Source organism: Brassica rapa, chromosome A09 (assembly GCF_000309985.2).
Source record: "Brassica rapa cultivar Chiifu-401-42 chromosome A09, CAAS_Brap_v3.01, whole genome shotgun sequence".
NCBI classification, from domain to species: Eukaryota; Viridiplantae; Streptophyta; class Magnoliopsida; order Brassicales; family Brassicaceae; genus Brassica; species Brassica rapa.
The window spans coordinates 14,092,409-14,106,899 of NC_024803.2; the positions used below are offsets into that span (position 1 = coordinate 14,092,409).

Consider the following 14,491-nt stretch of genomic DNA (forward strand, 5'->3'; position numbering starts at 1 on the left):
GCTTTGAATCCGATCAATATTATAAATAGGCAGCACCGGTTTCCTATTATTAAATATTTATGTTATTATAATTTAAAATTTACGCATTAATTAAAAATATGTAGAATGAAAAATGTAATGTCTATTATATTTTTCATATAATATTTATTTAATAAGTTAAAATTATAAATAAATAACCTTACCAAATATATCATCACAATATGATTAAATTTATTGAGTAGGAGTTTACCATTTTAAAATCTTTTAACTAATTAATTATTACACAAACAAACATTTTTATTTTAATAATAATTAAAAAAATAAAGAAGACAATATTATAAAAATTGACTATAAACAAATAAAAAATCTATTAAAATACAGATTAGACAAATATTTATTAATTTAAATAAAATTTAAAAAGAATCGATCCCGCGTTTTGAAAACGCGGGTCAAAATCTAGTTATAACTTTAAAACCAAAAGTTTGTAAACTTATTCTTTCGTTGATAAATAAATTCAACAGTCCAAAACAGTGCTTTTTACCATAGTTATCACTTCTAAATATATTGTGTATATATCTTTTAAAAAAAAAAAAATATATATATATATATATATATATGCTGAAATCTAAAGCAAAAGTCCACGGAGAAGTTCACTAAAATTTAAAGAAAACAGAAGTGTATAGAAAACAGTTTTTGATTATTCATTCTCCTCGACACCCATCACATTCGCTTCCTCTTCTTTCACATCCACTGGACGAGTAACCTCAGCTCTATAGACATAAAATTTAACCGCAACCAAGAAGAAGAGGAAGTTAACAAAATTAAGAAGCGCAAAAAACAAGTAATAATAATCCAACCTAGACTCATTAAGGTTATTCAAAATCCATCCTTTTCCTCGTTTCTTCGTTATCTTAGATACCGTCGACAACAAGAAACTGCTCAAGAAATTCCCGATCCCTAAACTCGTTAAGGAATACGATGCCCCGAGGCTTTTCATACACTCAGGAGCTTGATCGTAGAAAAATTCGAGCTTTGCAACTTCTAAGAAAGCATCAGCTATGCCCATTAACATGAACTGAGGAAGCAAAACGAAGATTGACAATGGTAGTTTTACTCCCTTTTGGTGGACGAGTCCATGATCAGCAGCGACTTTTAGTCTATACCTGTTACAAAAATGCCAAATAAAAACAAGTGCAAGGCCACTACTGCAACACGAGAGAATATGGAATTACTTAAAAAAATTACTATATAATGATATGATTTTAAAAATATATATAATGACATGATTTTCTTAAATATATAGTGCAATCAATCAATTGATGTATGTATTTATACATTTCTTTTGGTGTAACCCTATTTATACATTCCAGACTTAATATCCGAAGATGTTCGTACAAAATTCTGATAAAACTTAAGTAGCCGGAAATCTTTAGGAAATATTGATTTCCAATAGATTACGCGGTTAGGAGTAGCTTCTTTTCTTGTAGTGTAAGTTTTAAATATTCCCACTATTTCAAAAAGAATGTCACTTAAACACTTTTTACTCAAATTAAAAAAATAGTTGAAATATATTTAAGTTTTTATTAATTGCACATATTTAACCAATAGTATTTAAGATACATGAAATTATTTATAAATTAATAAATTTGAATTAATATTGAGATGAAAGTTGCATTGTAATTCTAAAACGACATTCTTTTTGAAACAAGCAAAAAAATGTGAAAATGACATTTAATATGAATCATAAGGAATATATATTAAATGTTGTCATGTTTATTTTAAAGTTTAACAATACCTTTCGGTGAAACATGCGACCGTCATGAGGAGGATGTGGAAGATCATACCAACTCCCATTCGTTGAAGCAAAGTAATGCCTCTTGGATTACCGGTGAATTTTCGAGTTACCTTGACAAAGACTCGATCATATAAGACAATGGAGACGAGAATTGAGACTGTGACGAAGGCGGTGAGACTCGCTGGCGGGATGCTAAAGTTTCCGGCGATCCTTGCGTTAAGAGTGGTTCCTTGTTTGACAAACAAAGTGCTGACTTGAGCGACCGTTGCGCTTGGGACAAAAGTTGCAAACATGGCAGGTAACATATTTAGCATTTGTTTTGTTTCTTCGACTTCTGTGATTGTACAAAGATTCCACTGATCTGTTATTCCTGTTTTCAGTGAAGCTCTGTCTAAGAATCTGCAACACAGTTGACTGATGAATCTCAAAATGCGTATCTAATGAATATATAATACTCCCTCCGTTTTTTAATATAAGTCGTTGTAGAGAAATTTTTTTGTTCCAAATTATATGTCGTTTTCGGTTTTCTATGTAAAATTTATTAGTAATTAATGTTGTATGACCAATGGTAGTATATTTTTTATTTTTCTATTGGTTGAATTGTGGTTAGGTAAATAATTAATGATGTTTTTGCTTAGAAAATATAAGAAATTAATGGTTTTCTTAATCTACGTGCATAACTGTAAAACGACTTATATAAAAAAAACGGAGGGAGTACTAATTGTTTCAACATAATTTAATTAAATAGTTAAGTTTTAACTACAGAAAAAAGTTGAACCAATTAGAAAGAACAAGTAGAATATGACTCTATCTCAAAAAATTCTTGAGTATTTTAAACAAGAACTCTTTCTATTTCTTTTCAATTTTTCCTTTTATATTGAATTACTTTTAATTATTTGATATTCTCTAAGAACCATGCAATGAGGGTGCTGTTATTGTATTTTATGATGTTTGAAAAATAAAAAATATGAGTAATACCTAAATAAACATTCCCAATACCTTAGACTCTTAGTGGGCTGGATCGGAAAGGTGCCTTTCCGCTCATATTCCATTGAAGGCAGCTCGTGAAATTGTGTGAGGCTGCGTGCCATCGGGGCATTAGCTTTGCGAAATGAAGCCACAATGACTCGAGTCATCTTCATGAAAGGGCTTCCCGTAGGGAGTTTATGGCGGTAAAAAGGAGTGCCCAATAAAAAAACAAAGATGGAAATAGCAAGTCCCAAAGTTGGAATCCCATAACCCCAGCCCCAGCCCACATTATCTTGAACATAGACAAGAACTGTATTGGCAAAGAGAGTGCCAAAGAAGATGCTAAACATCCACCAATTGAAGAATGACATTTTTTGAATCTTCTCCTTTGGGTCGGTCTCGTCAAACTGATCGGCTCCTATGGTAGAAATGTTCGCTTTTGTACCGCCTGTACCAATGGCTAATGTGTATAATGCTCCAAAGAAAACCGCTAACTGTAGAATAGAAGTCTGTTCGCAGTCTTCAGCATTAGCCATAGAACATTCTGGTGGTTTGATTCCCGGTATGGATACTGATAACGTTAACACCAACATCCCCTGTAATTGTTAATGATTAAACCGGTTAGTTCAGGGCTGGGAGAGTTGCTAGATCATTTAATATTTCGGATTAGTATTGAGTAAGCCTAAGCATTTTTAACCAGAACTAAAAAACCTGACCAAATCAAACTAAGAGGTACCAAACCAAACTGAATAATCACAAAATATTTGAATGGTTCATCTATCTCTATATCTAAAATACTTGAATTGAAATCGGAATAAACCGATAACCAAATATAAACATGAATACCCAAAATATGTACCTAAAATATTTATTCTAAATACCTAAATATATATAAAAAAATACAACAACATTTATATCCAAAAATACCCAAAATTATCCAATAAACTGAGTTGACTAAAATTATCCAAATATCTTAATCTAAAATAACTGAAATTATTGAAATTATCTAATATTTTTTTATCTGAACCACCCGAGTTATATGATTTTTTATATGAGTTATTCAATTTATCTGAAAAACTGAATCAAACATGAACCAAATAATATGATTTTTGGATATTACCTATTTTCCAATTTTGTCACCCCAACCAGATCAAATTTTTTCCTACTTTGAAAGGAAACTAAACTGAATTTCATAAATATATAAATGGTGTTTATATTATTTTGAATGATTATGAGGTTCATCGCCAGTAGGTTCGTATATGTGATGCCCAAACCATTTTAAATTTATTCTGTTTTGGAGAGGAGATTCCTTCCAAAGTAACGTAAACCTATAGCTTTTTTGGACATTTATTAAATAGTTTTAAGTTTTAGTCACTACACTAGGCGTAATGGTTTCTATATCTTTATATTCAACAGAACCAAATGGAAGAACTGGATGTTTGTAAGATTGATTTTTCGAGCATATAGGTTAAATAGTCTTAAATTATGTGTGTGTTTTTAGTTCTTAATGGTTAGAGAAAATATACGTACCAAAAAGTAGATAGTAGAAGAGATGACGAAAGTGCGGTAGCGACCAAGATGAGCGTCCGCGACATAAGCACCCAAGATAGGAGTGAGGAAAACAGTCCCGACCCAGTTGGTCACATTATTCGCGGACTTAACGGTGCCTTGGTGCAATTTGGTTGTCATGTAAATCACTAGGTTGCTCGATATCCCGTAATATGCCATCCGCTCAAACGCCTCGTACACTTTTTTATAACATATTAATTTATACGAGAGAAGCTTATAAACGTAACGAATAGTTAATGAGTTATACATAAAAAAGATTATACATCAAAGTAGGAGAACTCTGAATTGAAAAACAATGAAAAGTAATATATATATATATATATATATATATATATAAATTATATGCGTAATGAAAATAGATAACTTTTCGACACACATTTTCATATTTGAATATAGAACTAGATGTTTCAAAAAAAAAAAGAATATAGAACTAGAATTTGATTCATATTTTCTAAAAGTGGATTAGTTTTTGGTTTGAATATATATTAATTATTTGTGAAAATTTTAATTTGAATATATATTAATTATTTTTAAAATTTGTATTGAATTTATGTTTCTATTTGCGTATAGATTATAATTATGGATTATATAAAGATATTCGTAGAATTTCTTATATTATGTATATATTATATTTTAACATCGTTTTGCAAATTTATTTAGTTATTTAACAAAATAAAATAAATTGATAGTTTTTTATAATAAAAAGAAAATGTATTCATAATTAAATTATAGTACAAAAAGATAGTATGAATTAAATAAAATTTGGATTAGTTAATTAGAAACTGATTTGACAATATTTTATTAATTAACATTTAAAAGTCTAAGATTTTTATGTCATAAATCGTGGATAGCATATGTTAAATGTTAGTTTAATATGGAGAATATTTTAATAATATATATGTAAGTAATTCAAACTTATATTTTACAACACCTTCAAAAAAAAAATTTGGTAACTTATATCCCCTTCAAATTTGCTCCATATATTTCTTAATTTTGTGGGATAAGATATGGCACCACATGTTACTACTCCCTGGTAAGTGGTAACCATTGAAAAGTTTCCGAGACTCGTGTGACAGTAATAATTTACCTTTTTAAAATATCTAAAAATTTAAATTATATACTCCATATAGTTAAGCCCTTAAAGAACAAGTATAAACACTCTGATAATCAATTTAAGTGAACATTTTGGAGAGAAAAAAGGAAATAATAAAAGTGAAAATAAGTTGAAAGTATAATTTACCGACGAGGAAGGAACAAGCTTTCCATCGACCTCTAATGGATCTTCGAACAGGATTGCCTTGAAGATCAACTGTTCCATCTTTTGTGTGATCATCTCCTGCCTCTTCTACTGTCATCTCTCTCTCTCGCTCTCTCCTATATTTACAAAGAAGATGATGCGTCAGGCAGTGCGAGTCTTTCGACTTAAGTCACTTAACCCATACGATCACGGATCATCTGAGACAGTTTAGAAAACTAGTAGACTCTGGTTCTAAATGGGGAAGAGGTGCTACTTCTATTTAACATAGTATAGATTATTGACTGAAGTGCGGTCAACAATTTTAAAACTAAAATAAAATACAATTAGTCGTATCCGAAATTATTCTGAAACTTAACCGTATTAAGTATTACCATTTTGTACTGTATGTTTTGTCATGCTTGTGATGTAATCGATTTTTAAACCATTGGTTCAAGAATCAATTATAAATTTATTTATCGGTTCAATTATATTATAACAAATTATTACTACATATACATGACTAAAATAATATTATGCACCTTCATACAAACTTCCCTTGTCCTTAATTACGTTAATTTCATGACTTTGTTTTTCGTTTCATTATATTACGATTTTTTTTGTTATTGTTTAACTACTCTGTCATTGTTTAATATATATATAGCAAAGATATACTTCGACTTTCATATTTGGCATGGACTCCTTAGTTTTAATTTGTCGAATTTTCGATAGTGTTAGCATTCACTAGTGATGCAAAGCGATAAAAGATTTTTAAATAATTATATAAATACGAAATGAAAAGGGATATTGGTTTGACCAAAAAAAGAATAATGGTAAAGGAACATTAAGAGATAAGCTAATGATTTAAGTGCAGAGGTACGTCATATTGCCCTTTTAATCCGAATTTCGAATAAAGCTTTATACCATTTATAAAATTAGCACATATTAGTTTTAAGTTAAGTGGATTAGGATCTAGATTCAAACACTTGCTAAGCAGTATAAAAAAGGAAAAATGGTAAAGAAAGGTATCCAAAAAAAGTTAAAGAGTAAAGTCGCTGTAAGGCATACTGGTAATATGCTCTGTGTTTTCTCTAACCAGATATTTTTTCTGATCCAATTTAAAATTACCAACCATATTCAATATTCTCCTTTTTTCTCTCTTACAATTAGTCAGACAAAAATACAACTGGCAATATATATATTAAAACTATCTATGTGATGCTATCTATTAAAGTTGTGAATGGAAGCAAATGGATGGGACTAAACCTTCATTCAACAAAATTTTTTTTTCTAAAACTTGATCATACTAACATTTTTATCCTATTTAAAACAATTTACATAACATAGTAGGTTTCGAAAACATTGTTTACGAAACTTATCAGAATTCCGCAGTTAAGTGTGCTTAAGCGAGAATAGTATTAGGATGAGTTACTTCCTGAAAAAGTTTTCGGGTTTCACCGTTTTTTATTTTTTTCTTTATATGAAAAATAGATCAGCCGCAAGAGAGAGAAAAAATGATTTTTTGTGACCTTACGCCGGTGGCTTTTTGAGCATCGGCGCTGAAATTTCTTTTCTAATAGTATTTTCTTGTTTTTTATACATTATTATGGTTTTATTCTGGATTTCTCCCTAAGTTTCCGAGGATATTTTTGTTTTCTGCCAGCTTTTGTAATTGGAGATATACTCGTTTTGCTATGTCTTTTGTTGTAATGGTTATCGCAGATTGTAGGACGGGTTCAAGAGTAAATTTTGTCAGAAGGAATTTCCTCCTGAACAACTTTAACTAAAAATATATATATCTTTATTTAGAGAACTTTTCTTGTGTAGGCAACGCAAGTGACTGCAACCCATTATGACGCGGAAACGTATTTCGATTGTTAATAAGCGCGAAACAAGATCAGCTTGATATCAATGAATTATCAACCAATATTCGATCTAGATTTTATCATTGATTTCTTTTGTGATCATAATTGTCAGACCATATTTCTATCAAGTTATAACGTTTTCTCAATAGTTTGTTTTGACTTTTTTGATGGGATGTACCATATCAAATGTTATGACAATATTGAATAAAAAAGCCTTAGATGAAAAAAAAACTTTGCTCTGCAAAGCAATTGTATTGATTTATGAGTTCGATTATTTTATTGCAACTTACTAAATAAATGACAGATGAATTTGAAACATTTTAATAGTTTCTGCATCCTCTTCCAATTTTTCCCTGCTCATTATGAATCATAATTATTAAATGTATTGGGAGTTATATTTGTTTATATAACTGCTTGTTATCACTGTTTTCGTCGAATAAACGAGGAAAAAAAATATTTTAACGCTTTCAGCGCAATGTTCTAAAAATGGTTTGAGCGGCAAAACCATTTTTGTTGACGATAAAATTATATCTATATGAAATCATTTTTTAACAGATTTTTTAAAAACCGTCAAGGAGTTCAAAAAATTGCTCTATGCGTCCGCTTAATCAATAACTCGTTATTTAGCGTTTAACTACTGCCTAATGATATCTTCAGTGTTCTAAAATACGCTATGCGCTCTCGGTCTGGTGACGTAGTGCCTAGCGCCTAGCTGTATACGCGGACGCCTAAACGAACCTACGCAGATATATACTTTAATGTATAAACTTATATCTATCTATATAATATTAATAGTTTTCTATATAAATATACTTATAAGTTATATATATATATAAATATATACTTATAAGTTATATCTAGTATCAGAATCAGATATTACGTATACTAAAATAATATAAGAGCTTTCAATAGTATATATGCTAGAAATACAAACACATAAAATTAATAATATTTTAGAATTTAAGAATCAAAATAGTTATAATGTGAAAATGATAATATAAATATAAACAAAATAAAGCAATGTCTAATTTTAAAAATCTAAAGAAATATAAAGCAAATCAAGTGAGAGCAGCATACTCTAGTTTTTTTTCTTGTAGCTAGAGAAAATGATGAATTGAACGTGAATTATGAGTCAAGGTCTAGTTTTATTTTAAAACTTTAGTTACACTACGTAGTGTAGTCTCTATATGATGAACATCATAACTTTTAAGTAAACACAAACGCATCAATATGCGGAGTATGCGGACTAGGAAGCTGAATATACACCTGAATTTTAACAAACCGTATAACATGCCGTACATGATGTTTTTTTGTACGTTTAGTAGCCGCATAGCGTCAGGACTGGCTTAACTTGTTGAAGGACCCTAGGCAAAAAAAAATTAAAGACCTTTTAATTAATTAGTTTAATATAATTATTAAAAAGAATGTTAAAGTTTTTTTTATAAAATTAGCTAAACTCATTATTTTGTTTTGCAAATTAAGGTTTAAGAAACTTTGATTATCATACTTTTAAATTTTGTATAAATTCAACACTAAAAAAAAAAAACTGTGCCCTTGTTGTTGCAAAAATATATAAATATGGATTCTTATTATTTAGTAAATACATCATCTTTAGGTGGGCCCTAGGATAGGAGAAAGTAAGTAGTGTAGAGATTTTTGTTGTTTTGTCTTTTTGTTATTAGATTTGGTTTAGTTAAAACTATGGGATTTTTTAATAATTGAACAAATTAAAACGAGCTTTTAAAATAACACTCGAGAAATTATGGACCCAGTGCGGTTGCCCATGTTACCATGGCCGAGAGCCGGGATTGTATAGCGTATACACACCGTACAGGTGTCCGCACATGGCATATTTTAGAGCATTGGATATCTTAGATATTGTTTTTACGCGTGTTTTTAGTTATGGTAAATTTGTTGGAACAGAAAAATTAAGAATATAAAACTATTAAGGGGATAAACAAGTTGCACACAAATGTGACAGTTGTAGCCCTTGATGCGCATACACATAAAGACGCATGCGATAGTAACAACATGTGGACTTTTTCTTTATCAGCTCTACCTCTCTTATTTATACTATCACATATATACACATCATAACAACATTCGTTTATGGAAACAATATTCTGCAACTGGTGGAGAGAGTATCGAGATGGTCTTAGTCGATAACAATGTAAGTTTCATTCAATTGTTGCTTATACCATGGTTAATACTGTTTTTATTTGTATTATTTGCTTAATTTGGGTATCTAATATTAATATTTCACAAACTTTTATCACAGGGTGACAGAGGTGTGCCTACAGTGTATTGAAAAAGGCATTCGCCTTAGGCCCTCGATTAATATGAACTTTTTAGGGCCCCAAAATTTAAAATAGTTTCTAATCTAGTGATTTAAACTTATTTTTTTAAAAACCCTTTTCACATAGTAGACTAACTAAACTTCTGAATACATGTGTTTTTTTTCTATATGACATAATATAGCATAAACTTATTTTTTTACAGTGTTAAACTTGTGTATTTGGTGAAAGTGATATATTATATTGTAAAATGGTTTTCATTTTAGTTGTAAATAAATTTATTTTTAAAATTTGCCTTGGGCCCTAAATCTCTTCGCACGGCACTGCAGGGTGATAAGATTCATGCGACTCTTAAGAAAGATTTAGTTTGCCATTTTGATCCATTTTTAGATTAGGAATTTTTTTTGTTACCGACAGTTACTAAAACTTCAGTTAGATCTAAACAAAAATATGCCAGTACACATACTTTGCGCTTTACATAACTGATACAGCCCAATTTTAATATTTTCTAAAAAGGGCCATAATTTTGCAAACAAAAGATGATCCAGCGCTATTAAAATCTTCTCGGACATTTGTGTATATGCAATAATAAGCACTGGAATGTGTTATATGTTTTACATTAACAAATTATACACAATTTATCATATTTATTATTCAATTGTATTTATTTAGAATATTTGTTATGAAACCGAGTGATTGTTTCGAAACTAAAGAAAAACATGTTCATTCCGTGCAACATGCGGATCTCAATCTAGTAATATATTTATAATTTTTAAGAGTATATAATTGTTTTCTTAATATATATTTCCGCCCCAAAAAAATAAAATCACAGTGATTATGTAATTAAGGGTAAACCAATATATGGAATATTCATGTGATTAATGTACGAGGCATTTGAAGTAAAAATCCATGGAGAAATTCACAGATTAAAAATACAGAATACCTTTAAGGAAAACAATATATTTAGGTTATTCATTCCTTACTCCTCGACACCATCACCTTCACTTCCTCTTCATTCACATCCAGTGAATGAATTACCTCAGCTCTATAGACATAAAACTTAATCACAACCAAGAAGGAGACGAAGTTAAAAAAATTAAGAAGCGCAAAGAACAAGTAATAATAATCCAACATAGACTCATTAAGATTGTTCAAAATCCATCCTCTTCCTCGTTCCTTCGTTATATTGGATACCGTCGACAACAAGAAACTGCTCAAGAAATTCCCCATCCCTAAACTCGTTAACGAATACGATGTCCCTAGACTTTTCATGCTCTCAGGAGCTTGATCATAGAAAAATTCTAGCTTTGCAACTTCTAAGAAAGCATCAGCCACGCCCATTAACACGAATTGAGGAAGCAAAACGAAGATTGTCAATGGTAGTTTTACCCCCTTTTGGTTGATGAGTCCATGATCAGCAGCAACTTTGAGTCTATACCTGTTACAAAATAAAATGCCAAAAAGAACAAAAGAGTAAGGCCACTAATGCAAAGAAAATATGGAATTACTAAAACACTACTCTATAATGACATGATTTTTTGTATATATAATCACTAAATTCATATATGCCCTATTTATAACATACTATAAGAAAACAATCTCATTCGAGACCGAACTTCCGGATATGTCTAACGTCTAATCCATGGTTTCGAACAAACTTTTGATAAAATTTAAGTCCGGGAAATCTTTTTAAAAGATTGTTATCCAACGAATTTGACAGTAACTTTATTGTAGTGTAAGTTTAAATATTTATCTTAAATTTTCATGCTTATCTTAAATTTTCGTAATACCTTTCGGTGAAACATGCGACTGTCATAAGGAGGATGTGGAAGACAATACCAATTCCCATTCGTTGAAGCAAAGTAATGCCTCTTGGATTCCCGGTGAATTTTCGAGTTATCTTGACAAAGACTCGATCATATAAGACAATGGAGACGAGAATTGAGACTGTGACAAAGGCGGAGAGACTCGCTGGAGGGATGCTGAAGTTTCCGGCGATCCTTGCGTTTAGAGTGGTTCCTTGTTTGACAAACAAAGTGTTGACTTGAGCGACCATTGCGCTTGGGACAAAAGTTGCAAACATGGCAGGTAACATATTTAGCATTTGTTTTGTTTCTTCGACTTCTGTGATTGTACAAAGATTCCACTGATCTGTTGTTCCTGTTTTGAGTGAAGCTCTGTCTAAGAATCTGCAAGAAAGTTCATTGATGAATCTCAAAATGAGTATCTAATGAATATATAATACTAATTGTTTCAACGTAATTTAATTAAATAGTTAATAAATTGAATCAATTAGAAAATAACATGTTGAATATGACTATCTCAACTTTTTCTGAGTATTTCAAACAATAACTCTTTTATATATCTTCAGTTTTTCCTTTTAGATTTCCTTATTTTTAATTTGTTTGATATTCTCTAAGAACCATGCAATGAGGGTGCTCTTATTGTATTTTATGATGTTTGACAAACAAAAAATATGAATCTTACCTAAATAAATATTCACAATACCTTAGACTCTTAGTGGACTGAATCGGAAAGGTGCCTTTCCGCTCATATTCCATTGAAGGCAGCTCGTGCAATTGTGTGTGGTCGCGTGCCATTGGGGCATTGGCTTTGCGAAATGAAGCCACAATGACTCGAGTCATCTTTATGAAAGGGCTTCCCGTGGGGAGTTTATGGCGGTAAAAAGGAGTGCCCAATAAGAAAACAAAGATGGAAATAGCAAGTCCCAAAGTTGGAATCCCATAACCCCAGCCCCAGCCCACGTTATCTTGAACATATACAAGAACTGTATTGGCGAAGAGAGTGCCAAAGAAGATGCTAAACATCCACCAATTGAAGAATGACATTTTCTGAATCTTCTCCTTTGGGTCGGTCTCGTCAAACTGATCGGCTCCTATGGTAGAAATGTTCGCTTTTGTACCGCCTGTACCAATGGCTAATGTGTATAATGCTCCAAAGAAAACCGCTAACTGTAGAACAGAAGCCTTTTCGCAGTCTTCAGCATTAGCCATAGAACATTCAGGTGGTTTGAGTCCCGGTATGGATACTGATAACGTTAACACCAACATCCCCTGAAATTGATAAATGATTAAACCGGTTAGTTCAGGGCTGGGAGGGTTACCGAATCATTTAGCCTTCCTGATTCATAATGACTAATGAGAAAGATATTGATTTTCCCGTGCATATAGACCAAGTAGTTTAATATTTTATGTATCTTCTAAGCTAGTATCTTTGTTTCGTAATGGTTAGAGAAAAGAAAATATACGTACCAAAAAATAGATAGTAGAAGAGATGACGAAAGTGCGGTAGCGACCAAGATGAGCGTCCGCGACATAAGCACCCAAGATGGGAGTCAGATAAACTGTCCCAACCCAGTTGGTCACATTATTCGACGACTTGACCGTGCCTTGGTGCAATTTGGTTGTCATGTAAATCACTAGGTTGCTCGATATCCCGTAATATGCCATCCTCTCAAATGCCTCGTACACTTTTTTATAACATAACATTAATTAATACGAGGAACATTTTAATAATGCATGAGAGAGTGCACTTCAAAGTAGGAAAAATTTGAATTGAAAAAAATAGATTGTTTCACTTAGTAATTTTTATGCTAAATAGCTATATCATTTAATGTAAAAAAAAAACAACTTTCACGTACATATTACAAACTGAGATTTTGAGAGGTAAAGACAATTTAATAATTTAGAGTATGGAAGTTTGGCCAAGCACATATTTTCAAATTTGAACGTAAAAGTTACTTTATATCAAAAAAAAAGTTACTTCATATCGGGTTTTCTTACAAAAGAAAACAGAAACAAAATAATTTAATGGGATGTTGTCATGTTGATGACCTCAAATATGTTCCATATATTTTCTTAATGAGGTAAAGATAAGATACGGTACCACTTTTTACTTTATCTTGTAACCACTGAAAAGCTCCAAGACTCATGTGGTAGTATTAATTTCTTTTTTTGCAACCAAAATGTGAAGTATGCGGCGGTATTAATTTCCTTTTTAAAAATATTTAAGAGACCTAGATTATATGAAGCCGTTAAGGTTAACGCATAATAATAATCAATTAAGCGAACACTTTGGAGAGAGAAATCTTCTACTCTATTAAAATAGAGTTCTATTTTTTATCTACCATACACAAATCTATGTTAGACCATTTCATCAGAAATTTAACTAAACATCCTAAAATTACTCATATATAATATTCTCCTAACAAAAATAATATACATCTAAACATTAACATCTCTAGGAAAAGATAAATATATTATCATTATGTAATTATCATTTGACTGCTTATCATATTTAATATATACCATATTTTATATATTTAGTAACTAATTTTGAAATTATATAGTATAGCCCAATTTTTTTAAAAAATTATCAAATTAACTTTTTATATAAAACAAAATAAATAATATTTTATTGGTTGTAACAATTTACGTTTGATATTTTTAGTAAAAATAAAAACATTAAACTGAAATATAATATACTAAATAAAATAATATGTTAAAATATAACAAAAATAACTTAATTAATTCACATAAAAACATTTCGAGAATAAAAAAATTTAAACAAAGAAGCTAATAATTTTTTTATTAATTCATATAAAACTAATGTTTAAAATTAAACTAATAATATTTTTGTTGCATTTTTAATAAATAAACAAAAATACTTCATTAATATATGATTTGTACAATATCATCAAACAAATTTCAAAAAATAAAAATTTCCAAAATAAAAATTATATACAAAAAATTGATATTAGATATAT

At 30.3% G+C, this 14,491-nt stretch overlaps 2 protein-coding genes across 3 annotated transcripts; both read right to left on the reverse strand.

Annotated features, from left to right (window-relative positions):
- Positions 1-614: 614 nt before the first annotated feature.
- Positions 615-9,650, reverse strand: LOC103839632 (protein NRT1/ PTR FAMILY 5.2-like). Of its 2 annotated transcripts, none has more exons than XM_009116134.3 (5): positions 5,553-9,650; positions 4,274-4,491; positions 2,774-3,339; positions 1,775-2,188; positions 615-1,142 (listed from the first exon to the last, which is right to left on the reverse strand). In XM_009116134.3, exons 1-5 carry the CDS (start codon positions 5,665-5,667, stop codon positions 677-679), a joined length of 1,779 nt encoding a protein of 592 aa, XP_009114382.2. In that variant the 5' UTR covers positions 5,668-9,650; the 3' UTR covers positions 615-676. The 2 variants fall into 2 exon arrangements, with proteins under 2 accessions (XP_009114382.2, XP_009114383.2); XM_009116135.3 differs by having other exon boundaries at positions 1,775-2,173; positions 5,553-9,630.
- On the reverse strand, positions 6,150-14,123 carry LOC103839731 (protein NRT1/ PTR FAMILY 5.2-like). Its single transcript, XM_033281008.1, has 3 exons — positions 12,214-14,123; positions 11,496-11,894; positions 6,150-11,143 (listed from the first exon to the last, which is right to left on the reverse strand). The coding sequence occupies exons 1-3, from the start codon at positions 12,774-12,776 to the stop codon at positions 10,678-10,680; spliced, it is 1,428 nt and encodes a 475-aa protein (XP_033136899.1). The 5' UTR covers positions 12,777-14,123; the 3' UTR covers positions 6,150-10,677.
- Positions 14,124-14,491: the final 368 nt, after the last annotated feature.